The sequence below is a fragment of the Lichenostomus cassidix genome, chromosome 3 (assembly GCF_008360975.1).
Source record: "Lichenostomus cassidix isolate B80296 chromosome 3, HeHo_3.0, whole genome shotgun sequence".
Taxonomy (NCBI): Eukaryota; Metazoa; Chordata; class Aves; order Passeriformes; family Meliphagidae; genus Lichenostomus; species Lichenostomus cassidix.
Genome location: NC_139483.1, coordinates 38,703,939 through 38,730,153, shown reverse-complemented (window position 1 = coordinate 38,730,153; position 26,215 = coordinate 38,703,939). Strand labels below are relative to the sequence as shown.

General features: G+C 40.3%; 2 protein-coding genes across 5 annotated transcripts in view; one reads left to right on the top strand and one right to left on the bottom strand.

Moving 5' to 3' along the window:
- The first annotated feature begins 1,897 nt into the window (after positions 1-1,897).
- UNC93A (unc-93 homolog A) lies at positions 1,898-19,116 on the top strand. 2 transcript variants are annotated; one of them, XM_085055358.1, is made up of 8 exons: positions 1,898-2,193; positions 5,360-5,541; positions 6,323-6,552; positions 9,508-9,633; positions 12,016-12,233; positions 13,374-13,509; positions 15,031-15,162; positions 18,583-19,116. In XM_085055358.1, exons 1-8 carry the CDS (start codon positions 2,107-2,109, stop codon positions 18,963-18,965), a joined length of 1,494 nt encoding a protein of 497 aa, XP_084911484.1. In that variant the 5' UTR covers positions 1,898-2,106; the 3' UTR covers positions 18,966-19,116. The 2 variants fall into 2 exon arrangements, with proteins under 2 accessions (XP_084911484.1, XP_084911485.1); XM_085055359.1 differs by lacking the exon at positions 1,898-2,193 and having other exon boundaries at positions 5,429-5,541; positions 6,361-6,552.
- A 4,905-nt stretch (positions 19,117-24,021) lies between these two features.
- The window catches only part of LOC146439499 (uncharacterized), a 31,193-nt gene continuing 28,999 nt past the window's right edge, over positions 24,022-26,215 (bottom strand). The window contains exons 20-21 of one of the 3 annotated variants that reach the window (XM_085055357.1): positions 25,561-25,779; positions 24,022-24,310 (exon numbers count right to left, since the gene is read on the bottom strand). In XM_085055357.1, coding sequence (XP_084911483.1) covers positions 25,590-25,779 — 190 coding nt within the window. In that variant the 3' untranslated portion in view covers positions 24,022-24,310; positions 25,561-25,589. Of the gene's footprint in view, positions 25,780-26,215 lie in introns of all 3 variants that reach the window. The other 2 variants (XM_085055356.1, XM_085055355.1) reach the window with 2 other exon arrangements.

The window sequence follows — 26,215 nt, the reverse complement described above, 5'->3', positions numbered from 1 at the left end:
TTCTTTTGGTGGCTGCAGTCGTCTGTGTGAAACCTAATCCCCAAATACAGCACACAGCTCCTGAGGCTCACTTAATCTCAGACTGGCAGAAAGAATGAAAGAGGTGTCAAGGGTGATACACAGCAGGCCTGCTGGAGCTTTAGCTGCCTGGTACCAAAGGAAAAGATCCTTGGCCTTATCAGATCTCCTCGGTAAAGACTCTGCACATTCCTAAGGAGGGGCTTGGGACCAAGTCAGTTGGATAACCCAAAGCTCTGGGCAAGGGATGTGGAAGAGATCAAATGCCTTTGATCAGTGGAAAGAAGAGAAAAAACCAACTCTACACATACAAATTACCACTACCCCCTATATGCTCTTTAGTATTATGCTGCTGAGAGGACGTGACTGAATTAGGAGTTAAGAATTCCTCCAGAGCAGAAGTGCTGATCAGATAACCTGTCCAACACAGCATTTTAAAAATAGTGTCCAGTTAATGCTGCTTTTTGTAAAACTTTCTTGTTTTTACTGCTAATGTCACAAAGAGAATTAAAATAAAGGCTTTTACAACTGAGTGCTCTTTCACTATTCCTGGTTCATGCCTATGTGGGAGTGGGTGATAATTGTGCTTTTGTTTAGGATAAGCATTATTCTTACATATTCTCAGTAACTTTTTCCAGTTGTTTTAGACCCGTGATTGCAAATTCCTAGAAATTTGCAGACTTTTTCTAAGGAGCCCAAAACAGAAACAAGCATATTATCACCAGGTGTAAATTTTTTCTGTAATATCACATGAAAATTACAAGGAATCATAAACCTGAAAAGATGGGGAAAAGTACCACCAGTTTGGTCTAAGCTCCTTGTAGAGGCTTACAAATGCTGCCAAACAAGAGCAGCATTGTGATCTCATTCAAAGTGTTCGCATGCTGAGCATAGTAGCCTGTAAAATAAAAAGCCACTATCTAGACTTGCAACATAGAAGTACCAGTAACAATAGAGAATTAAAAGATTATGTTTTCTGCCTTATTTAATTCAAGAAGATTATAATACAAAAGAAGAAAATGAAAAGGCACATACTGCAATTTTCTCCAAAACAGAAACTAGCTGTGACCTCTTAAATGTATTAAATGAGTGTTTATGCATTACAGCTTCCTCCCCTCACCCTCGAACGTCCCCGTGGAAAGCAAAATTGTGCCATCTAGTGGGATTTAGACCAAGTCTTAGCTGTGCATTCCCAATGGACACTCTGGACACCCTACCATCAAGTGGAGACCATCTCCACTTGAATCAGTTTACATTACAGCATGGATATTTTTGGATTCAACTTTTCTCCCAAATTCAAAGCCCTCCTCTGCCACAGCTGCAGGAAGGATCCATTCACCCTGCCATGCTTAGGGCCAGAGGAGGGGAGGGAAAGTTGCTTTTTCATTTGTCTGCTCAATCCACCTCTCTTCTTGGCTTCTGCATTGATGAGAAAGATGGGGGAAAATAATTTTCATGAGTATGACTTGATAAACTTGAGAGACCAAAGCCCCAAAGTTCCCCATGAATGAAGATTCGCCTGCTTGCCAAGCAGCCTTGGGTTTCTGTTATGGAGCTGGTGAATGCAGACAGACCTGTAGCTTTATCTCATTTCCTAGCACAATTTTGTAACCTTAGTTAAACAATAGGCTCAATATAGATTTCAGTACAGCATTTAATCTTTGCCCTTTATGGATTTGTGTATCTTTATGACAGAAAGTGATTTCACAGCTTGCAATTTTTTTCTTCTGTGCTGATCATAGTAGAGAGCCATATAATGTATGACTTGAATACTCAAATAGGTGCAAGCATTGTAAGAGACTTATATGCCTACCTAATAAAACACTATAGATGCCCTTGGGACTGCTGGCTATTGCCTAAGTCCCAACAGGTGAATGAGTAACAACTCCATAAGAAGTTTTCAGTACTACTAAAAGTAAAGTTCACAGATCAGTCTTCAAATAATTAACAAACCTCTTCTCTACAAACACAGAAAAAAGCAACCTTTTCCAACAAGGCATAAGCTGTTTTTCTCCGACTCAAATCATCCCCTGGAATAATTGGATCAGCTTTGCCCACTGGCAGACCTTTTGTCTTCTATGAATCAACATGGAAAGGAATCTTAAGAATGTTTTGGTAATTTCTTTTGGATTTTTACTTCTCTTTACTGCTTATGGAGGACTCCAGAGTCTACAGGTAAGTGGGGCATCTCCCACTGGTTATCAGGGCAGTTGGTCTGGAAGGGCATCAGGCCAAATGGTAGTGTGAAACACATCAGTCTTTCCATGGTCTCTGTGAGAAAGGCATGAACAATATTTTTATGAGGTAGTTTAGGTCATTAACTTGCTGCAGGTTAGTATTCCTCACCCAGATCCATAGCATTTACTAAATATTTCATTTTAGTATTTCTAATATAGTTAGAGTCCCTGTGTGATCCTACCTCTTCAGATCCACAAAACCTGTTTTAATAGAAACAGAGAACAAAATTAACCTGAGATGACTTTTCTCAAAAGAAGATATTGCAAAATGGAAAACAAATTCAATTTCTTGAAAGGGCTTGTTTTACGTGTTTCTAAGTTGTTAGGGGTTCATAATAATTCTTGTTGTACAGCAATGCAAAGTTATAAAAAAATATGCCCACACCATTCAATAATGTAAGTATAAAATAATACAGTAATTTCTAGGATGGTGATATATCATAATAGTAAAAAATATTATTTTAAATCAAAGGCAGTTGTGGATTGTACTGACATTAACATCCTAAAACATAGTAGCAGAGATGGGTTTCTAGAATGACTTGAATACTCAGGATACCATTACTTGTTTATCCAAAACAGATGCTGAGTGTTACTGTTGCTGTCTATGAATGCTTCTGATTAGATAAACACAAGGAAAAACTTCTCAGTCTAGAAGACTCTGCTGGTCTAATGGTTAATAAATGAATATAAGCCATTCATAAGCAATTTTAGGCAGGACATTAATAAATTACCATGATCAATTGGATTGGATTTTCCCACTGGAGTGGTAATCTGTATGCCTTAAATGTGGAACTTGATATATAACATATTAATACACTTTTTTGCAACAACAAGGGGTTGGCCTCATTTCAGGAAGAGATTCCTCCTACTTCTGTACATTTCTCTTCTCCTCTGCTTGAACAGCTTTTCTTGGCTGACATTGTCAGATTCTGAACTCAGAGCTGTTCTGCAAGAACAGTCCCAAAATTGGATGGAGATATCATGAGCTGGGGAGACTAGTGAGGCAGGGGAAGATAAACCCAGGAAGCTGCAAGTCAGTCTCACCATCTGAAACAGTTAGTTAGAGCACAGTGCGAGTAACACCAAGGTTGTGGGTTAAATCCCCACACAGGCCATTTGCTTAAGAGTTGGACTTGATGATATTTAAGGTCCCCTCCGACTCAGAATATTCTGTGAACCTGTAAGTACTGGAATGTTAAAAATTTTCATAATTCATTCTAGTATTCCACAGCCCAGACCCCTCCAAAGAAACCCCAGTCAAAAGAAACCCCAGTCATATGGCTTTGGAAGCCTAGCTTCTAATTTTTGGAAGTTGTAGCTGACAAAACCAGGCATGTGATGTTTCCAAATTAAACCTCTGAGTTCAGGAAGCCTCTTTGTCTCTTTACAAAAAGCCATTCCAATTTTCAAATACCCTGCAACTGCTCTAACTGAGAACCCCTCACCTCTCTGTCCTGGTGCTGGGTCCTCACCAAGGGTGCTGCATGGCTGCCACCCTGGTCCTGCATGGACAGACTGCACAGCCACTGCAGGCTTTGAAAGTGTTCAGTGAAGCCACCAACAGCTTCACTCCTCTACAATGCTCTCTAGTGCCACCCCCTCAGCATCCAGTCCCACCTCCAAAACCATACTGGATGGTATCAGCTGTTAATCAAAACAATCAGGAAAACATTGATTAGCAATGAGTGTAGAATGGCTTGGGTTGGAAGGGACCTTAAAGATCACCTAGTTTCAACCCTCCTGCCACGGGCAAGGAAACCTTCCACTAGACTTGGTGGTTCAGGGCCCCATCTAACCTGGCCTCAAACACTTCCAGGGATGGAATATCCACAGATCCTCTGGGCAACCTGTTCCTGTGCCTCACCACCCTCACAGTAAAGATTTTCTTTCTAATATCTATCCTAAATCTCTCTTCTTTTGGTTTAAAACTCTTGACCTTTGTCCTATCACTCTCTGCCCTAGTGAAAAGTCACCTCCCCACTTATTAAAAGTACTGCAATGAGGTCTTCCTGCAGTCTTCTCTTCTCCTGGCTGCACAATCCCAACTCTCTCAGCCTGTCTAGGAGAGGTGTTCCATCCCTCTGATCATCTTCGTGGCCCTCCTGTGGACTGTCCCCAACAGGTCCATGTCCTTCCCATACTGGGGAGCCCAGAACTGGGTGCAGTGTTCCATGTGGGGACTCAGCAGAGCGCAGCAGAGGTGGAGAATCACTTCCCTCACCCTGCTGGTCACACCTATTTTAATGCAGCCCAGGATGCAGCTATCCTTCTGGACTGTGAGCACACACTGTTACTCTTGTCCAGCTTTTTATCCACAGAATTCCCAAGTCCTCCCCTGCAGGGCTGCTCTCAAGGAGTTCTTCTCCCAGTCTGCACTCATGTCTGGGATTGGCATGACCCAGGTGCAGCACTTTGAATTTGGACTTGTTGAACCTCATTAGGTTTACATGGACTCATTTTTCAAACTTGTCCAGGTCTCACAACTTGGTCTTCTCATTTCAACTTTCAGAGCATCAAGACAAGAGAAGAACTATTTTGAGCATAAAATTATAAAACCTGGTTACATCAGTAAAATGTTATTCCTTCTTTGTGAAAATGTGTGTGAATCAATTACTCCAACTACAAAGGGCTGCTGTGGGCATATTAGTATATTTGGACCTTGACCTCTGAAAAACTTAGAAATTGTCAGACCTGTAGTTTAAAGCAAAGAATCTTCCACTGTTGTTATGTCAGTCATTGCAATGCAGATCTGAGGATATTCCTGCCTGAGACAACAAATGAAGGCCAAGAAAGGAGGTTATCCTTCATTCAACTCACTTTCAAAGAGAAACTCAAACAAATAACATCAAATAATCTAAAGACTGACTTATCAAATCCTTGAATCTGAGAAATCCTCACCTGGTTTTGTATCATGTTCTCATAAATGGTCTATTATTTTGAGGAAACTCACAAATCCATAATAAGGCTACTTCGGGGAAATGAGACAGAAATACCCAGCCCCAGAGGTTTTGGCTCTTTATTTCTGCCTGAAGCGACTCTCTATACACCACAGTAATATGTACCTGTGATGAACTTTGTCTCAATTACTGTTTTTGTCCATGCAGAGCAGTCTCAACTCAGAAGAAGGCCTGGGTGTTGCATCCCTAAGCGTTCTCTATGCTGCTCTCATCTTATCATCCATGTTCCTCCCTCCAATCCTCATCAAGAAGTTGGGCTGCAAGTGGACCATGGCAATCTCCATGTGCTGCTACATTGCCTTCTCCTTGGGGAATTTCTATGCTAGCTGGTACAATTTAAATACTTTTATCCTGCCTGTTGTGTTTGAACAAACTAAGTAAGGGCAAAGCTCTTTCTTCTTTTTTTCTCCATTCCTACTCTTAATCTGTGTTGCAGATTAGGTTGGATGCAAAAGGTGCTGTCTGCAACAAATAGAGGTAAATAAATCTGGTGGTAGGTGGACCAGAAGGATGAAAATGTGCAAAGAGTCAGAATGAATGCATCCATCCTTCCACCTGAATCTGATTCTTTAACTCATGTTTGTAGCAGAGATTCCCCTTCGGGAAAAAAGGTAAATCAGAAGTTTCATTTAAAAGTCAAATTATTTTTAGGGCTGTTTTTTGAAAGGTTGAAGGGAAGACTATCTTCCAGCCATTCGAGCTGGAAGAAGAGAACAACAGGAGGAGGCTGGCTCCTGCCTTGCCCTTTCAAAAGGTGGATGAACAACTTGTGCTCTCCCATGACAGGGAATGCAACTCTGTGGAGGAAAGTTGTTGTTACCCATCTCCTGACGTGCAAGTGCAATTTAATTCTCAGTTATGAGAAGTTAAGGCCCACGAGCACAGTCCTAGCCAGCCTGGCCTAGGCCTAGTCCCTGCACAGAGCTGGGAATGCTGGCACATCCCAATCTTCACAGGACTGGACTTCCCTTGATTCCATGTAACAGATTTATTGTATCATACAAAGGATAAATCTGTTTCTTTGATGTCTGTTTTTGCCTCTGGATCTTTGGGCAAGTGATTATTATGCTAATGGATAACAACTGTGCTAAATAAAGTGTTCCTTGGCAGGTACACACTAATCCCTACCTCTGTGATCCTGGGCTTAGGAGGAGCACCACTCTGGTCTGCCAAATGCACTTACCTCACCATTGCTGGCACTTCATATGCTGAGAAAGCAGGAAAAAATGCAGGAGACATTATCAACCAATACTTTGGGGTCTTCTTTCTGGTGTTCCAGTCTTCCGGCATCTGGGGAAATCTTATCTCATCCTTGATACTTAGCCAGTCTTCCACCAAAGGTAAAATGTGTTTAAAATTTTGGCACTTCTTTCTATAAACATCGGCCAGTTCTAGATAGATAAGGGGTAGAATTTTGCAGCTGAGCTTTCATAGTCAATGGAAACAGGCACTTCACATGAGAGTTAGCCCATCTAAGCATAGATGTCTGAAATAGATGAGATAAATTTCTCTCTGAAAATGTCTATTTTCTATCAAAAATCAGCCATAAAGAGAGTTCAGACAAGTAGCTAAAAACCAGAAGTCTATTGAATTCTGTTTGAATTCTACCCCTGTGTTACAAAGCATAGGTAGACTGCAGGCAGTGACAGTCCTTCACATCTGACTTCTATTAAAAGTGGATTAAAACAAAAGGCAAAATACTGAAGCAACCTTTCTGCAAAGCTTTTGGTATTGGGTTAGTTTGCTGTTAAACACTCAAGGTTAGTCAGACTGATGCTGATGCTTGCTGAAAATGAGTGCTCTACAGAACTGTCAAGAAGAAATAGCAGTATCTGTTGGCAGGAGGCTGCGTGCCAGGGCTCCTCTGCTGTATTTCAGGCTCAGACAGCAGATGCCAATGTAGCTTGAAGAAATCACTCAACAGCAGTGCCCTCATTTCCCATGCATGTAATTGCTGTCAATTTTAAAAGGGCAGTTGTGAAGATAAATTAATATTTGGATGCCACCTTAGAGATTGAAAATGCTGTGGTGTCTCATCAATGCAGTCCCCCACACCTCCCTCATCCTGTCAAAGTCAGAACAGGGTTGACATGGAGAGAGCTTTCCATATACACTGCTACTATGAGTAGCAAGAAGTTACTTCTCTTCCCTGGCTCAGTTAAGCAGAATGTCCTCTGAAGAGTTTTCAAATAACTACTAGGTTAAAACTAAATGTCAGGAAGTTGGCACCAGGTTTTAGACTTTGAATGCTTAGGTTTATGGCAAAGTAGTTGTCACAAGTGTGATACTTGCAGAGAATCATGGTTCCTTTAAACCCAACTAACTATAGATGAAGCACCATTAAAGCAGAATGCTGACAGACCTTTTCAAGTGCAGTGGAGCCACATGACATCTCAGGAGGGACTGTCTGTTCTGGTTTCACTTGCAGGGCAGAGGCTGTGGTGCAGCTGTGGGGTCTGAACAGACTGCAACCATTTGTCTCTTCTCTGCCTCACAGCACACATCATTTTAACAAGAGGAATAAAACACTGTATTTTTTGTCTTGTAAATCCCTTTCTACTTTTACATCTGAGGCTGTTCCTGCAAATTCTAAAGACACTCTTATACTTACATAAAATTTCAGAAAATGCTATGTTCCTGTGAACAGCTCTCAAAGACAAAGGCCTTGCACATTTTCACAACAGTGATGAGTGGTTATACCTTAAGTTTCTCTACTGTGCCTTCTCAGTGAGACTCAGCTTCAATCTAGAGGGAACTTCTTTTCTGGGGTAAGGGAGTAAGAATCTCCAGTCACACAATTATTTTTCTCTCCTCTAAGAGTTGTGCAAAGGCATCCATTCATATTTTCATGTACCTAAAATGTATCATTTCACTGAGCAGTAAGAAAGATATAGCATGTATCTGCAGAATCAAAATGCATCAAATTCAGACATGCACCTACACTTGATGTATTGCCTGCATCACTGCATGCACATACAGCAAGGCAAAGTTACACCATGAGGTAATACCAAAACTGAACCCAATAATCAGTGTAAATTACAAGAGTCATCCTTTCTCAGTCGTCAGTATTGCAGTTTTAATTCAAGAGAAACAGTGCAAACCCTGCCTTGAAGCTTGCATGTGACAAGTTGCATGTGCAACTTGTTTTACACACTTCCACACTTCACTCATGTGACTCACTGTTTGCAATTGGTAATTTTGCTGAGATTCTCTTTGTTCAATTTTTGCTGAAGGTCAGTAGTGGTAGCCAGTGACTATAAGGTGATGATTTTCTTTATGTTACTAAATTTTATCTTATGTTGAACCTAAAGTTGTTTATGAAGCTGGTTAGACAGCTGATTCACATCACAGCAGCTTTGATTGGAAGCAATGAGGAAAAACACAATAAAAGTAGTTACACAGTAACCTTAAATTGAAAAATTACCGATCAACTCTTATTTAAGGAATCAGCCAAGGTACAACTGTATTGCCCTTTATTGTGCTTGGACCAGTGACAAATTCTGCAGTGAAAGCACTAAAATAATTGTGTGGGGTTTGGATCATCTTCCTTCACTAGACAGCTTATTCAGGCTTACACTTTGGGTCAGTATTTATTCTTTACCAAAAAGGTTCTGGAGGAAGTGGGCACATTGTGGTGACACAGTGTCTGTGAGTACATGCACAAGTGTGGCTTTGATATCTGCCCTACACCACAGCAATAAGACTGAACAAAGCAAAAGTCTTACTCCAAAGCCTGCTGAGCTGTTCTAGTTTCAAGTGTTCTCTCAGAAAGTTATAAAGCCAATAATAAAACAATAAAGTCAGGAAAAGCAGGCTCTTTGGAAGACTGCAATACTAGGTAATCATAATTTGAATTTATATAAAAATATATATCTTGAGGTGGTTTCCATTCCTATAACACATACAGAAATTATCTGGAGAGGGAAAATGAAGGGGTGGTTGTAGGAACTGAAGTCTAACAGTCCAGTTCTGGTGTAAACTAAGGGACCTATCTCATGGGGTGTTATGATTAAGAGGTAGAAATATACACTCAAACTTTTCAATACTACAAATTGAGCTTGGATTCAGTTTTCTGCTTCTATCTTTAGTCTCTGTCCTCATGTAACCTCAATTCAGTGTTCGGTCTCTCATTTCTGTGAGACCAAAATTTTTGTGCTAAACTGGGATTCTGAATATAAATATCTCTAATCAGGAAAGATTTGAAATCAGGACAATCACCTTTTATCCTTACACATAGTGTGCACATATCTGATATCTTCTCTGACCTGCCTTTCTTTCGATTCTTACTTAATTAGTGAATATCTCAGAAGAAGATCTGGCGTGCTGTGGAGCATACAACTGCCTGACTGATACCACTAACACCACTGGGTCAGCAAAACCTGCCAACTCCTTAATCTACACACTGCTGGGGGTCTACACTGGTAAGTAATCCACACAATCTTTAATCAGTATCACTGATGGAGAGCCTACTACTCATGGAATCTAGCATGGCTTTGCAGATTAAGTTTCTGACTTTCTCCTTCAATCCAGTTTGCTAAAGGGAAATAAGATATGTGAGAGCTGTAAACAACCCCTTCCTAAATAGTTCAAGTGCTTTGTGCCAGTGTTGTATCATTTTTATCTAAAGGAGAAAGGTATTCTTTATATTTTTTACCTGCAATAAAGCTGATGGCCAGTGTGGTGACCCAAATTCAGGCAAATTGGCATGTCTCCCATTTAGTAATTACAGCTGCTATAGACCTTCCTTGCATGAGGCTAGAAAAGCATCAAAGACAGGGAAGCTGATGCCATTAACAACTGGAAAGACAAATACAGATGTGCAACGATTCACTGAGTGAGGAAAGTTTCAAACAGTGTCCTGGGCAAAAGAAGTTATTCTCTGGATAAAGGAGAGTATTTGGCAAGGCAATATGCACCTTAGCTCTGTCCACAAATCTTTGCAGTCTCTGAACATAGATGTACTCTCTATGCTGAGACAGATGCATAGAATTTGCCATACACTCCACAGCGAGTGTGATCCAGGGAGAGCCAGCTCTCAGTGGACAAGGGCATTGCAGCAAACCCTTCCTCTGTCCCCAGCCTCCATTCTCAATTGATGGGAAAATGTAAAAAATATCCCCCCATGTTCCTCCCAGAGTATACTGGAGCTGATGACTTTCAGCTAAAGGCATGTTTGTCTGTAAAGTTTAAATTTAAATTTGATGACTAACATATACAGCACTCCCTTAGGCTTTGTGCATGCAAAATGAATGCAACCCTGCTGTCTACTGACCCCGTGTCCGTAGGGTTTCATTTTTCTTCTAAGCTCTTAATAAAAGATATGTCTTTTCCTACCTCAAGGGAAAGTAAATAGCTAAATATTTCATTCACAGACATTTTTTAAATGTGTCCTCTATTTGGTGGCTGAATACATATTTTGCCCAGCTTGGGTGGAGACAATAATGGATAAGTCTTCTGTTGTTTAGCTCTCTCAAGGCCTATGAATGCTTCTATTTATGTTCATACCATCCACTATTAAGCCATGCCATTATCTCCTACAGTTGCTCCTGATTCATTTAACATACTTGTTAGATATATTTTTCCTGAAAATTTGGGTGTCCTCACATCCATAAATGTTCTCACCCATTTAAGTCCTGCAATTAGCTGGTAAGTACTAATAAATATGCTGGCACAACCACCAATGACTTGCATCATGAAAGGTTTTCAGCTTAGCCACAGTGGGGAACCAGGCCACTGGAGAATACAATTTCATTCTAGGAAACATGGATGAAAAATAACAAGCAATAAAAAAATGAGGCAATTTATTATAAATCTGCTGATGTATGGGGATATTAAAAGTTCACAAGAGAGGCAATATCCATACATACAACATAGGAGCACATTAAACAAGCAGTGTGGCTGGATAGAGGTGTCCTGTTCTCCTCTTACTCTAAACTGTAGTTGTTTCCATGGATGGAATTCTAGTCAGCATAAGTGAGGAAACATTATCATGCCCTGCATCTGTAATGAAGCAGTCAGATGTGACTCTATGGCTGTCTCATGTATATTATGAGACATGGTTATCTTCTTGATAACATGAAAAAAATTGTTTTGATTCACTTCTGAAGCAACAAATCTATATTGATATATGCATGATCATTTTCTGATTAACTACTCTATGTATTCTTTTATATGCTTCTTCTGCTAGGAAATTATAGATTCAAAGCAATAACTACCATCTTTTTCAAGTTAGATAGAGCTGCTCACTGTCATCTTCAAAACAGCACATACTCCATACTCAAAGCATGGTTCTGAGCTGAAAAAAAAAAGTACAACGTACACTGGGTTTCAAGACAGCATTTATTTTTCTTTCCATGTATTTGAAAGAAGATCCCCTCTAGCCATGAAAACCTTGGCACTGGAAGTGAATACTCCTCTCTCTTGTTGATTTAAAGCCTTCTGATAGCTCCCGAGGGAGCTGTTCCTGGCCAGCTCCCATCCCCGGCCCTGGACTGCCCTGGCGGGGTGAGCCATCGCCCTCTGCGGCCGTGCAGCTGGCCCGGCGGCTGTCACAACAGGCAGCCACGGCTAAGCTGAGGGGATTTGCGAGTGCACAGCTGTATGCAGAAGACGTGAATGTAGATCAGGCCTTCTTGTTTATACAGAAATGGCCTTTACACTGAAGCGGAATCAGAGGCATCTGCCAAAATATCCCACAGAGAGCTAAGCACCAAATCAGAACAATAACAGCAGCAAGCGACTTCCCATCATTCTTCCAGCATTCCTCAGCTTTTCATGAACTTTTTGTTTTGTTTTTCTTGCAGCTAGTGGTGTGCTAGCTGTGTTGCTGGTTATTATATTTCTGGACCAGATCAAATCTGACCAAGCAGAGGCTGAGAAAGAAAAACTAGAGGCACCATCCTTTTGGTCTACGTTCCTAGCAACTTTCCGGCATCTTAAAGATAAAAGACAGTGTCTTCTAATCCCTCTGACAATGTACAGTGGGTTTGAACAGGGATTTCTTTCTGGTGACTACACAAAGGTGTGGATGTCAATGAAAATCTATTTCTGTCTGATTTTTTTGTGCCATTGTGTCTTACTATTGCATCTGATGTATATTTACTTGTCAATTGAAAATGTTTTTAATGGTGATTTGTGGATTGCAAAATTACTGCTTACTTCTACTTGAATGAACTCTGAGCGACATCTTCAAATGGGAGAGGCCAGCAGTAAATATGTCCCTTGGAACAGCCTCAAAAAGATTGCAGTAGAGAGCTTAACTCACCAGTGGAGGCCACAGCAGAGAGCTACAGGTTCAAACTCTTCACCTTGTTGTAAATAACAAGCTGGGAGATAAGCCAGAAGCCAGCAAAGCTTTTATATCTTCCTTCCTTCTGGCTTTCCTAGAGTTTGTGTAAGTGCAAGTCAGCACACATTCCACGTATTTTATTTTGACAGCCTTTACAGTAAGAGGGCAAGTGCTCAACATGGCTGGCTGAAAGCCCTCACCAGCCACTACTGAAACAGGTCCAGACCCTGACAGACTGAAATGATTAAACCCATCTCTGCTCCTCCAGTTTCTTGACAAACCTAGACACACAGCAGGTGTGTTCTCCAGGCACTTGCTGAGAAAGCCTCCAAAGAAAGAAGGCAATGTTCCTGAGCTGCTTCTTTCATGCTTAAGCTTTCAAACCTTGCGTATAAATCAGATGGAAGCGTGCACTCGTTGCTGTGTTGGAATGGATTGAAAAGGGCACTCTATGGCCACGTCCACTGGCCACATGATCTTTTAGATCAGGTCCTCTTCATTTTTTGGGACCTACTCTGTAATGACCATAGTGTCAATTGTCAGATTTCATCCCTTGGGTTATGACGGAAAGGGCAGAAAATTCCTAATGCTACTTCCAGGAATTTTATTAGTATAGCAAGCAGTGCTCAGATTTGTTCTGCTTGTTATTCCTCTGTTTGCATGGCATCAGTCTGATTGGGAACTGGGTTAGGAATGTTGCTGCTGAAGGCCAAATAGGTCAATATACCAGGGACTTGTCGGCAAACTCTCTATCTCTGCCCTTTTGATCTTGTCCATGCTAGCTATTTCCCAAATACTCAGGCTAAGTTCCTTGAACTTTAGTTGTATATTTTCTTCAAAGAAAATGTGTCACCACTATCCCTTCTCTTCCAGGTATATGTGACCTGTGCCCTGGGGATACAGTACATTGGCTATGTGATGATCTGCTTTGCAACTCTAAATTCCCTCTGCTCTCTGCTCTTTGGAAAGATCTCCCAGTTCACGGGTAGAAAACTTCTATTTGCATTAGGTATGTAAAGATTTCTTGAATAACTGATCACCATATGTAATCAGATCCAATACTCTCCCACCTTGCATGCACAAAGGGATAGCTTGCTGTCAGCCATCAATTAAAACCAAAGTCAGTCTGGAGACAAACTTCATGAAGAGGCAGCTCAGCTCACAGTTGAGCAGTGTATTGCTGCCTTTTCCTTGCTGGTGATGTGAGTTCACCCTGCTTTTGAGGCCACTATCTGTGCAGAAAGTTCCCTATAGCTTTGATGCCTTGTAGCTCTAATGCAGCCAGGGAAAAATGATCTTACAATGCAGATTTTGAGACTTGCACTGTAATAAGGATTTCATCACTGGGCTGAAACCTTCTCACCCCTAGTGAAAACAAATCACTCTTGACTTGAGTCTCAGGGAATGGCAAACTCGGAAATTTGAGCAAAATTTCAGGAAAAAATTTAGAGGTTGGCCTGTTGTCCTTTACACTACTTGTTCTGTAGGGGGAAAAATAGAAGAAAGTCATGTGTCAGGCTAGAATAATTTAAGGGCATGTGTATGGGGCAGTATTTTTCATTTTGCCTGAAGAAGAGATTTGTATATTTAAGAAAATCTCCCCCTCCAGAGAACATTGTTCCAGTGAATAATGAGAGTAATGGAGGCATAAAAAAATACCAAGAAATTCTTCTTTTGCGCCTCTGTATGCATTATGCATCCTGAAGTGGACTAATACCTTATTTCCACTATGCAATAATTTGTACTGTTAAAAACGTCACTGACTGGATCATTGTGCATCAAGGCATTCTAGACATTTTCTCCACAGGAAATTTTAAACCTGGACAAAGAAGAAGAAATTTAGGGTCCTTTCTGCTACAGTCACTAGCTCAAAGATTATACTGTCTGTTCTAGGTGTGTGTCTCAATCTATGAAATTCAGATTTAAAAAAAGAACCAAACACTTAATAGTGGCAATAAACAATTACAATCTCCCCCAAAACTGTCATGTTAGCAATGGAAGACCTCTGCGCATCTCAATTTTGTGTAGTACTCTTTGTACTCAGCCTGTGAAGGTGCACTGGTGGGGGAGGAATCTAAGACTCATTTACAAACCACTTTTTAAAAGAAAGACCCAAAGCCACCAGACCCTCTAGAAATCCTTAACTCTCTCCTCTGGCCCTGAATGGAAAGGCAAGGAAGGCAGAAGGGTATTTGCTCCCCCTTCCCACATGCCTCACATGGTGACTGCAAGCTCTTCAGGAGCTCCTTCTCCTACTCAGTGGTTCATGTCCTTTGGGCTAACAACCATATCAGCACTGAGGATCTCTCAGCTCAGCACACTGCTCAGAATTATGAATTAGAAACTCTCAAAGGCCTGCATTGTCTTGTATTTCATGTGATATCAACTCAGTGCAAATCTCAATGAACCTGAAAGATTTTAAGATTGCCTTGTTCTCTTGTTGGGGGAAGAATAAAAAAGTGTTATCTACCACTATCTGTCCTGATTATAATTGCATCTAAATTTCTCTTCTTTCTTTCTAAATCAACAGCCACAGTTACAAACACAGCCTGTATAATAGCACTACTGCTCTGGAAACCTCATCCCAAGCAGCTTGCTGTGTTTTTTGTATTCCCTGCTCTTTGGGGCCTGGCAGATGCTGTTTGGCAAACACAAACTAATGGTGAGTCCTGGTGACAATGAAATGTATTGTCTTGAGGTATAAAAATCTGCATGTTTGCATCTATGAAACAATGTGTGCATAAAAATCAGAATGGCTTTAAGACAGCATCTAAAAGAGATATGTTAATTCATTGGAAAGCAGAAGAAATAGAACAAGTTGGGAACAAGAACATAAAATACTCATTGAACCAATTTTTCCAAGATGAGGAGAGAAGAATACTGCAGAGGATGATAATGGGTATTCAGAATATAGATTCTGGAGGAGTATAAGTATTTCAAAGAAATTTAGAAACGAAGAAGAATTATACATTTAGTCTGTCTTTTGAAATAAATGAGAGCACTCTGGATAAAATTAACTCAAAACTCTGCAACAAAAGAAGAAGGAAACTGTCTGTTAGGAGTCATTGGAAAAAATTGTAGGAGAAAACTGCAGAAAGTAACATTGTGAAGGCAAGTAAATTCATACAGCTCTGATTTAACTCCATTTCAAAAATCATAATCCAGTGTGATAAGGCATAAGAAGGCAATAAAAAGGAGCAAGGTCATGGGAGACTTCTGCTTGAAGGAAGACTAACAGGCTAGAACTCTTTAGCCTGGACAAATGGTAAGTATGAAAAGCAGTCAGTACGGTAATTAATTGTATGTAGAAGGTGGCTTGAAATTCACTAATTCTCTTAATAACGGAACTAGTGGCACCAGATAAAGTTATCAGGCAGAAGCCTTTATGGAAATAAAAATAAATTGTATTTCTCACACAATGCACAATCAAAGTATGGCATTCATTGCCAAAAATTTAAGCTGGAATTACATCACATCATTACAAAATCACTTCAAGGGAAAGTGGTTTTGGGGACTACTAAATGGCGGTGGTCCAGTGGAAATCTCCAGCTCAGAACATCCCTATGGCTTTGATCACCACAGCCAGGAGGACTTTGTGGGGAAATATCACTGTATACACGCCTTATTTCCTACACTCTTATCCTAGGAGTCTGTTAATGACAGGATATCACTGGACTCCAAATCTGATGCATGAGGTTTATTCTTATATGTTTTGCTTTGCAATTGCATGGTGTGCAGCTATGTGACAGGGTTAATCTCTATTTACAGCACTGTATCATGTCATCTCCATTCCCAGACTCCTGCAAGATACTTGTGAAAACGCCACCTTTATGTTATCTTGGAAAACACCCAAATGTTCCTTTTCCTTGCACAGTGTCTTTTTTTGGTCTGCACCTTACTCAGCTGTTTCACAGCTCTCAGTTATAAAATTATACAAAGTTTGCTTTGTCACATTGTCACAGGGAAATATTGAGTGATGACATGAAACCTTAACAGAGAGGTGCAGTGACATTACCCCACAATGCTGCATCCCAGAATAGGATCTTCTGTTTGACATACCCACACAAGACTCTTCTCCCCTTCAAAAGTTTTATACAGATACACATCACATGAAAAATTCCCAGCATTAAAGTCTATGGGCTGAGATAAGACCTCCAAAATAGATGTCCATCAGAGACTAAGGTTTGAGATTCTTCTTTGCTAAGCTCCCACAAGTGCTGCTTGGGCCTCAGTAGATTAACCAGTGAATATATAAATGGCATTGTGCCACACACTTGAGGCATTCTGTGGCTTGCTTTGCACTGCTGTGGATATTTAATACTCGAGTACCCCCTAGAGGATATGTGGGCTCATGGTGGATGAGTCACTTCATTTATAAAGGTTTCCTGACATATCTGTGTTCATCTGTGGATGCTCTCACTTATTTCTGATGAAAGCTACTTCATTCCAGAGCGGGTAATGCCCTTTCTGACCTAACTGATTAGTGTCTTTAGAAAGGATGTGAATGAGTCTAAAGAGTTTATAAACCTGGACTCAAATAATTGCCAGCAGTCCTGTTATATACCCATGCCTACTGGTACCAGGGGAATGAGTAGGAAAACAGGCAGTGGTAAAAAAGCAGGATAATTTCCATGGAAGTGAGCTGTCAAATTTCAGAATTAGCAGCTTCTCCACTCACTCAGCCACACAGGTCCTGCGGAAACTCATCCAGGCAATTTGCTTCAAAATAGCAAACATGTACCAGCTGAAAACCAGAATCTTTACACATAGAACTGTAATGGCATCAGAAACCTTCCTATATTAAAACTAACTCACTAATATCTTTCCAGAAGATAACACTGGGCATATCAGGAAAGTAATATGAACAACTTATACTTGTTCATTTATTAGGCAAAACTATGAAGGACTATCGTATCTACACTCCACTCAGCCAGTTTAATGAACTAAGTACATCTTGTGATGCACTTGTCCAGATTTTCCATCATGTCTGAATTGAAACAGTTCAGTAAATGTCCTCTTGCACCCATCAGGATACAGTAAGTTTTTACATACAGATGAAGTCTCCTCCTACTTAACAAAACTGAAGGGATGGTTTAGTGTACCCAGATTTTCAGAGAACTTTGCACTCCTCTGTGCCTTTTGGCTGAATGTACACGTTTCAAACAGATGTATTGCTAGACAAGAGGATGAAAAGAGTCAAAGTTCATGATATTCTTCTTCTTCCCTCTGTGCACACCACAGCTGAGTCAGAGTAAATGCCTCCTTCTTTATCACCGCTGGTGCTAGTTCAGTACCCCGAGGAAAGCAAGGTTTCTCCCCTTCCCCATGTGCTTCACTAGTCAGACCTGGACTCTGGGAATCCCTCCCTGGATCCCAGTTGTGAGTGTGCAACTGACAGAACTCATTGGGAACTTCCCAGTGAACACAACTGCATTAGGATGATCAGTTGAAGTGACTCTGTCAAGCAAGTTTTCCAGTTGCTGCCTGGAAGTTCTGTATGCATCAAGAATAGTCTGTTTTCCCACCCATCCAAGAGCTGAAGATTTGAAAACCTGGCTGTCTCAGAGACACATATCTTCTCTGCATACTAAATGTGAGCCCATGTCAAAACCACCCTAGTCAAAACTACCTGTTCTGTGAAATCATGTAAAGACTTGGTATGACCTTCTCAACAGTTGCATGTGGAGACTCTACAATGTCAAAGGCCATTTTTGGACATCTCTCTTCCTCCCTCTTCTTCCTTACTTACTATTCATCAGTGCAAGAATCTTCATTTTTGTGTCTAATAGTTTGAAAAATAAACTTCCTGCCATCTCAGGCAGGAATAGAGACCATCCTTTCTCCCTTCCTCACATTTTCATTCCCTTTTTCTCTGATATTCTCTATTTTGTCTTGTTTGCTCTGGTATTTCACTTGTAACAATTCACAGAAGCACAATTTTTCTTTAGAACAAAGCTTGTATTTTCCTTTCTCTGACATTTATGAGGGACAATCTGTCTTCCCCATTGTGCTCTATTTATTCCCTTTTCAAAAAATGGTTGCAGTCTTAATCTTCACAAGACATGTTTTTCCTTCCTTCCAGGACTCTATGGCATTTTATTTGAGAAACACAAAGAGGCTGCCTTTGCAAATTACCGTCTCTGGGAATCACTTGGATTTGTCATTGCCTTTGGTTACAGCACCAAATTGCAAGCCTACATCAAACTGTACATTTTATTGTCTGTGCTTGTGCTGTCCATGGTGACGTATGGGGCTGTGGAATACCTCGAGGCCAAGAGCTCCCCTGGGACACCTACTGCAAAATGGAGGGCCTCACTCCCAGGAAACACTCATGTAATCCAACAGGATCAGAGTGGTGGAGGTAAAGCAAACTGGCCAGCTCCTTGCAGGCATGTCTCCAAGGGCATTCCAATGTGTACTGTATCCAAAAAGATGGCAAAGGAACAGATTTCAAGACCATTATAATGCAAATGTCTTAGGAGTAAAAATCTCCTTTGACATCTCACATTTATAAGGGAAGATTATCTGACTTCACCCTTTCATGCAGATGACCAACTGTTTTATCTTTTTATTTTAATTAATAAAGTGTTAATAAATGTAAACAAGACTCCTAAAATCCTCACATTTTTGTTTCTGTGGATAAGACCTGGTATAGCTTTACAATCAAACCTATACAGTTCACATGCAGAATGAGAGGAGCAATTGGATTTGCTCAGTTGATTGCAGCCAACACAGATAATTTCATGGAATCACTAATTATAAGGTCTATGTTGTTTTTGTGCTGCATTTTTTAACACCTGCTGTAAATAACATCACCCTATAAACTGGCCATATCTGCAGTTCATATCTGCACACCACAGAATCAACTAACCACTGAGTCCACTAACTTGTCTTAGGTCAGTAGACAACTGTGAATGTGCCCATGTCATCCCTCTATCCCAGCACTCTTTCTTTCTTTTGATTTTCATGTCTCCAATTTTTCTGTCGCCAGTTACAGCAACTTCATCCTAAAACAAATGCCTTCCACAAGACAAAATACTTAGTATAATGACCTTCTCCCAGTTTCCTATCCAGGGACAGAGCTGTTTTCAAGATGAGCAGCCAGGCCATGGGGAACCTAGCCATAAGGAGGGTGACAGTGCAAGCCACAGAGTGATAGGGAAAAAAGAAGGATGGGCCTACACTGTAATAAGTCCTTGAGACCTATATGTATCTTGTGGTGGTTCATCTAATTTCAACTTCTCTTTAGATTTATCCATATTGTTTCTAGATATGGATTTTTGTGGTTTTACTGCAAAGAGAAGAGTGTTACAGTACAGTTACTGTGCAGTGTCACGGCTTCCTAATGAGAGAGCAAAGTACAGACTTCATGATCGTTACTGGTAATGACACTATTCAGATTCTCTGTGTGAGGCAGAAAGCATCAAAAGAATTGCAGACAAATGCTCTTCATATCCAAGATTAGTACTGCCTCTGGAAATAAACTACATAGCTAGCTAAGCTAGCCTGCTATGGAGATATCACTTGAAACTACTTCCTCTCAGTTACTAACCATAGCAGGAGGTTGAGGCACCACACGCTTTGACAACAGTAACACCATTTGTGTGACAATAATCCCCAAACTGTTAGGGCTTTTAAATAGCAGCAAACTTCATGCTACTTTACTGTGTCTCTTATATTTCTTGTTCTCAAGCATCTGGACTCCCCTTCAGACTTCACTTATGTTAATTCATGGCTTTTCAAATTATGAGCTTTTTTCCAGGTATCCTACAATAAAGCAAAATTCATTATGTCCTGCAGAAAAGAAGGTGACAGGTGGGCTTCCTCACAGATGCAGCTTTCTCTTGCACCTTTGCCCTGTCAGCTCAAAGACACGCTGTTGATGTCTCTGTTGGAAATGCAAATGGCAAAACTATTGTGGCTGCAGAATTCTGACAGCCTCCTATCTGCCCAGCAGGTACAGATGGATATTCTAGGCTGCTGCTGATTCTTACCCTGCCTTGCTTCCATCTCATAGAGAAACACAGCATCATGTTTCAACACATCTCTGAATCCTCCTCTGATTCTCTTTTACAAAGCAATGTTCAATGGCAAGTGAAGCGAAGAGGACTTTTTAGGTTACCATCATGATGAAAACCTCATCTGTGTGAATGTAATAATTTTATTTGTAACAACCCAACACAGAGGTCAGGATCCTGCTACATGAGGTGCTCTACAACCTCAGAACAAAAAGACCAACCACCCCTTCCGAACAGCTTTTTTTTTTTTTTTTTTAATTATATAGTTTCTCTTTTTACTCCTGTACTGAGTCTGGCTGAGATAGAGTTAACTTTCTTCATAGCAGTCCATATGGTGCTGTGTTTCAGATTTTTGTAACTAAAACAGTGTTGATAACACACCAGTGTTTTGGCTATTGCTGAGTAGTGTTTGCTGAACATTCAGGTTTTCTGTTTTATTCACTCTTCCCCCTCAGTAAGGAGGTTGCTGGAAGCCAAGAAACTGGGAGGTGGCACAACCAGGACAGCTGAGACAGACTGACCAAAGATATGCCATGCCACATGAAGCCATGCTCAGCAATAAAAATGTGGGGCAGAATCACTGGCATTGAACCAGCACAGGAGATAGAACACTGTGGCCTGTGGTTTGGGGAGATGTTTTTCACTCTTGATTTTTCACAGGACTTTATGTAGTCATTTCCCAAATGACAGCTTTTCCATTGCACAGAGAGCATGAGGAAAAACTGTAACCTTTGGAATGAAAGCCACAGGTACACATGGCAAGGCAATGAACACGGCTCAGCCTGGGACAGGATGAGTATAAATGTGCCCATGAGTCTTGGACATGACTTAAATGAAAATTGCCATTTACAACATTATTATGCATGGACAATACGCAATTATAAAACTTCTATGGTTTTGTTTATTGTAAAGGCTATAGGGATTTTGCTGCATAGTATACATATATCTCTTCTCTGGTGAAGAGATGGGAGTTCATCTGGGGACATATTTATATCTAGTAAAGTGAGTGAAATTTATCTTCATTTATTTAGACCAATGCCTAATTCTGGAGTTAGTGCTTCATAATTGCACTTCAAGAGCTTCTGCTTATATGTCATATGACTTTCTTAAAAGTGGATAGGTGCTCTTTTTTAGTTAAAGTGGTTTGTTTTCTTTTCTTTGTATTTAATTATCTGGGAAATTGAAACAGACATTTCTTATATCTAGTTTTGGTGAGCCAATTTCCTGTAAACTGGCATTTCCTGAATGCCAGAAATTTAATTTCATTCCCTGAATGCCAGAGGTATGAAAGATGTTCATTAATACAAGTTGATATGAAGAAACCACCAAAGAAAGCTTAATTATTCAGACATTATTAACAGCTTAATTTATTATTACCTAGTGGAGACTGTGGTGGCACAGTTTACCACACGTGGATTCATGTTCAACAGCAGAAACACTATGCTAAGAAATGCTAATAGCATTGCCAAGCAATGCAGAATGGACAAAGCTATCTACAGTCTGTACAATGACTCATCCCAATGCTTACTATGGCTGCTTCCAATTATATAATCTTTTTCCCAATTTCATTGTCTTTGCCCCAGGATTTGAACCAGCTACTGTAAATCTTGTTTAGTTTTGTATGGTTTGGTTTTTTGGTGTGTTTGTTTTTTGATTTTTTTGGTTGGTTTTTGGTTGTTGTTACTAATTTTTTTCTTATCATGTGACATAGTGCTGTTTAATAAGCAGACAGGACAAAGAATTCCCAGTAAAGAAAGTGGAAGCAAAGATAATGATAATTTCCTCAGACCAGCACATTAGGTTTGTGTCACCTTAAAGTAAGGTGGAAGTGAAGGCAGATGACTATGATGCAAGAGATATCTTGAAGCTTTTGGAGTTTCATGTCTGTGAGAATGTTTGTGACAAATTTGAGGCATGGCTTTTAGAAATCAACTGAAATCCAGCCTTGTGTTTAGGCTGTTCCATGGATGACATTGTGAGAAGAAAACTTTTTCACAGTATTGCTGAACTGCTGAACTACAAGCAAATTGACACTTTCAGGCCAAGCCAAGTGGCTGGGATGAAGGCTGGCAGAAGGCATGTGTCCTAGAGCACAGCTGGTGAGAGTGCCTAGCTTACTCACTTCACTTATGAAAAAGTGGCTATTTGTACTTCTGCTTCTTCTCTACAACCTTTCCTGCAGGCTGCAAGGGGATCAATTCCAAAGGTGGCTGTCCTAACTAAGAAAACTGCCAGAGCATTTCCAAGAAAAACACTGATTTCCCAGCTGCAGGAAAAATACCAAGCCAAAAATACCCTTCTGACCAAAAGGTGAAGCTAAAAACAAACAAATCCCAGGAGACTGGGCATTCTCCACATAAGTCTGCCCAACTCAGTTGCTATTACCTACACTTACCTTCACACGTATTTCCTCTGTTAAAGGCCAGAGGCCATGCCCCTGGATGTCTGAATGGAACCAGCTCTGCTCAGAAGTCAGAGCATATTCTAAATTTGAGCCAAAATTGAGGCCAAATACTGGCTGTAGCATGTTTTTGCTAGTGCCAGAAAAATCTGTGAAAAGACAAAAGTGGTATTTCCCAAATGTGTTCCATCTCCCTGAAGGATTCATGAAAATTTTGTTGTAAATCCTCCAGGACAAAACATATTGAGAAGTTGCTATGTGTGGCGCTACAGTTAAAGCACAATATGAAGTCACACTTAATTTGGGTTATTTTGGGGTTATTTTTATTCCTACAGCTATGAACTATAAATGGTAGAGCCATGCTTCTGGTTAACTAAGGCAAGTGAAAGACAGAGGAGAGAGGGTGTGAGAATCAGCCTGTGAAAAACAAAGTGGGATGTGTCAGAACTCATCTGTGGAGGACTTTCAGTTATAACATACCTGACAGTTTGTCATTCATGCAGGTGTTTTTCTGCCTCCTTGGTTTCAAACCCAACACATGCCCTTTATGTCAAAAATACCTTTACTATATGTGTCTTGGTAAAACAACAGGCTGGCAAAAGTGGTGTGAAGTCTTCAGTGGCCTGACCCTTGATTTCCCCAGTGGAAGGTTTGCCCTTGATTTGCCAGAGACTAGAACCAGGCTCATGCCTGTGCACCATGACAGCCTCCCTATGAACTGAATGTACACACCAGAACGGTGAGTGCTGGGGAAGGGATTACTTATCCACAGAATTCTGTGATTCAGTGACAGGTTATTGAATAGTAAACAGTGACTTAAGGCTAAAAGCTGTGAGCAAAGCCTGGTTTTTTATTTACTACAGAAACAAAAAGAATGTCAGCATTTTAACTGGAGAACAGGGACCTTTTGTTAAAGGAATTCTTGGGAATAAAAACAATGGTCCTTTGCAAAACAGTGGTATCATATCTAGTTTCTCAGCCAAACTGAAATCATCAGCCACATTCACTATTTTTATGATGGTTAATTGAGTAAAAAAATCAACATAGATTTGTTTTGGTCAGCATAAGGTAGCACAAACTGAAATTTTTAGTGAAACATGTGGAAAAGTATAATGTCTTGAATTTATTTTGGTTAGAGTTTTCTTTTACTAAACAAATAAAATATATTAACTATTTCAGCAGTGGAAAGCAGGAGTGTCATAAAGCAGTTAAGGGAAAACAATACAATTTTATTGTTACACCAGCTGATATCAAACTGCATGGATGCTCACAGCTTCATAATTAAACTGATAAACTGAAGTATGTGTATGATCAATATCAGCAATGCTTCTTGCTCTTTCTTTGAAAGATGCTCTGCAATTTGAGTGGTGATTGGTTGATAGTCTGAGCCCCTGGAAACAGAAGAGAAGAGTAAACAATTCCACAATGTTGCATTTTTTGCACTTCCATGTGAGAAAAGGACAAAGCAGCATGCTATGAGAGTGTATTTGTTGATACAGGAATTTGAAGGGCATAAGGAGGTAATTTGGTATCTCAGTCAATGGGCAAGTAATGAGCTGAGCTCCACAAGACAAATGTTTCAGTGATTTGGAAAAATTCTCTTCAATGGAAGTGTTGAAGGCCAGGTTGGATGGGGCTTTGAGCAATCTGGTCTAGTGGAAGATGTCCTTGCCCATGGCATGGAGAGTTGGAACTAGATGATCTTTAAGGTCCTTTCTGACACAAACTATTATATTATTCTCTGACAGGCAGTCTATGGGGAAGGAAGTTGAAAGCAGCATCTGATAAATTATTAATCTCCCTAAGTATCAAGCGCCATCCAAAGAACTTTAAAGATGGAGATATTCACTGACCAGAAATATTTTTGCACTACTGAAAGAATAAAAGCAATAGTGGGAAAGGTGAAAAGTTTATTTCAAAGACAAAGCAACACAGAGGAGGTCTAAGGCAAGACTGCCGGAGAAAGAAGAAAGAGCTCTTTGATCCAGAATAATCACTAGGATGGAATAAACATTGCATTTTATTTTCAGATGCATGAGGCAGAGTTTTTAGATTATGATCCTATAATTATAGAATAACTTTGATCAGAAGGGATATCCAGAGCTGTGGCTGTTCACTCCACTCCTGATTGGGTTTTGGTCTAATGTCTAGCTCTTGATAAACCCTTATACATGCTGGGAAATTCTGCTCCAGAGAATCCAAACAAACTGAAAACAATTATCACTTCCACAGTTTTTGTAATGATTAACTGAGGAAATAAAAACCCTATGTAGATTTGTTTTAGTCAGCAGAAGGCAGCACTGAACTGTTGCTTCTCATTTAAGGTTCTTATGCCATAGTTCTTAATTGTAGTCACTTTCACAACAAACCGCAGAAAAACTAGGGGAAGTGTGATCATTACCATGAAACAAACACTGATGAGAAGTACTGTGCTTATTTATTTTAATGCTGAATACACAAAGAGACTGCATCTCCTTCAGTGTCACTCAAGAGACATTTCATTCAGGTAAGGTTATTCCAGTCTAAGCACCAGTTCCTAAGCCAAAGTAATTTTCAGCCCTACAGATCCATCCATTCATTTTCACAAGTCAAATCTTCCTAAGAGTTCTGACCTGCCAAGAAAACAGCTTGAGCTACATACATACATTGCAGCCCTTCTGTGGGGAGGAATCACTTCTTATCAAGGATGAGATTGCCCTCCTCATCTTTGATTTGGACTCGTCCAGAGGAGTACTTGGTTTCCTGCCGGCCGTTGCAGAACACAGTTTTCACAGTGCCATCTGTGTACTCCCTCCTCCTGAACTGCGCAGTGTGAATCTCCCTTTGGCCATCACTGAACACCACTATTTTGTCTCCATTCCTGAAAGAAGTAGCAATGAATGAAGTGATGGGAAGGCACTCCTTGTTATTAACCTGCCTTACTGAGCTGTCTAATGAAAGTGGTAAATAATGTCAGTGCAAAACCTCAGGATTTATATGGGATGGCATTAGAGATCTGATTTCACAAAATTACTTCAATATATAGTATAATAGCTATTGGATTGTGAGATCTGCATTTTACATGACTTCATGCAGGGATCTCAAGGCATTTTGCAGGCAGAAAATCCACTTTAAAACAGGATACTTCCTAAGCCCAGAAGAGACACGTGTAAGAGAGTCCTGCTGCTGTTTTTCTCATTTTGCATGGAGGAATAGAGAGGCAATACAGATTCACAGAATATGACTTGTAAGAGATCCACAAGAACCATCAAGTCCAACTCTTAATGAATAGCCCATTCGGGGATCAAACCCACAAC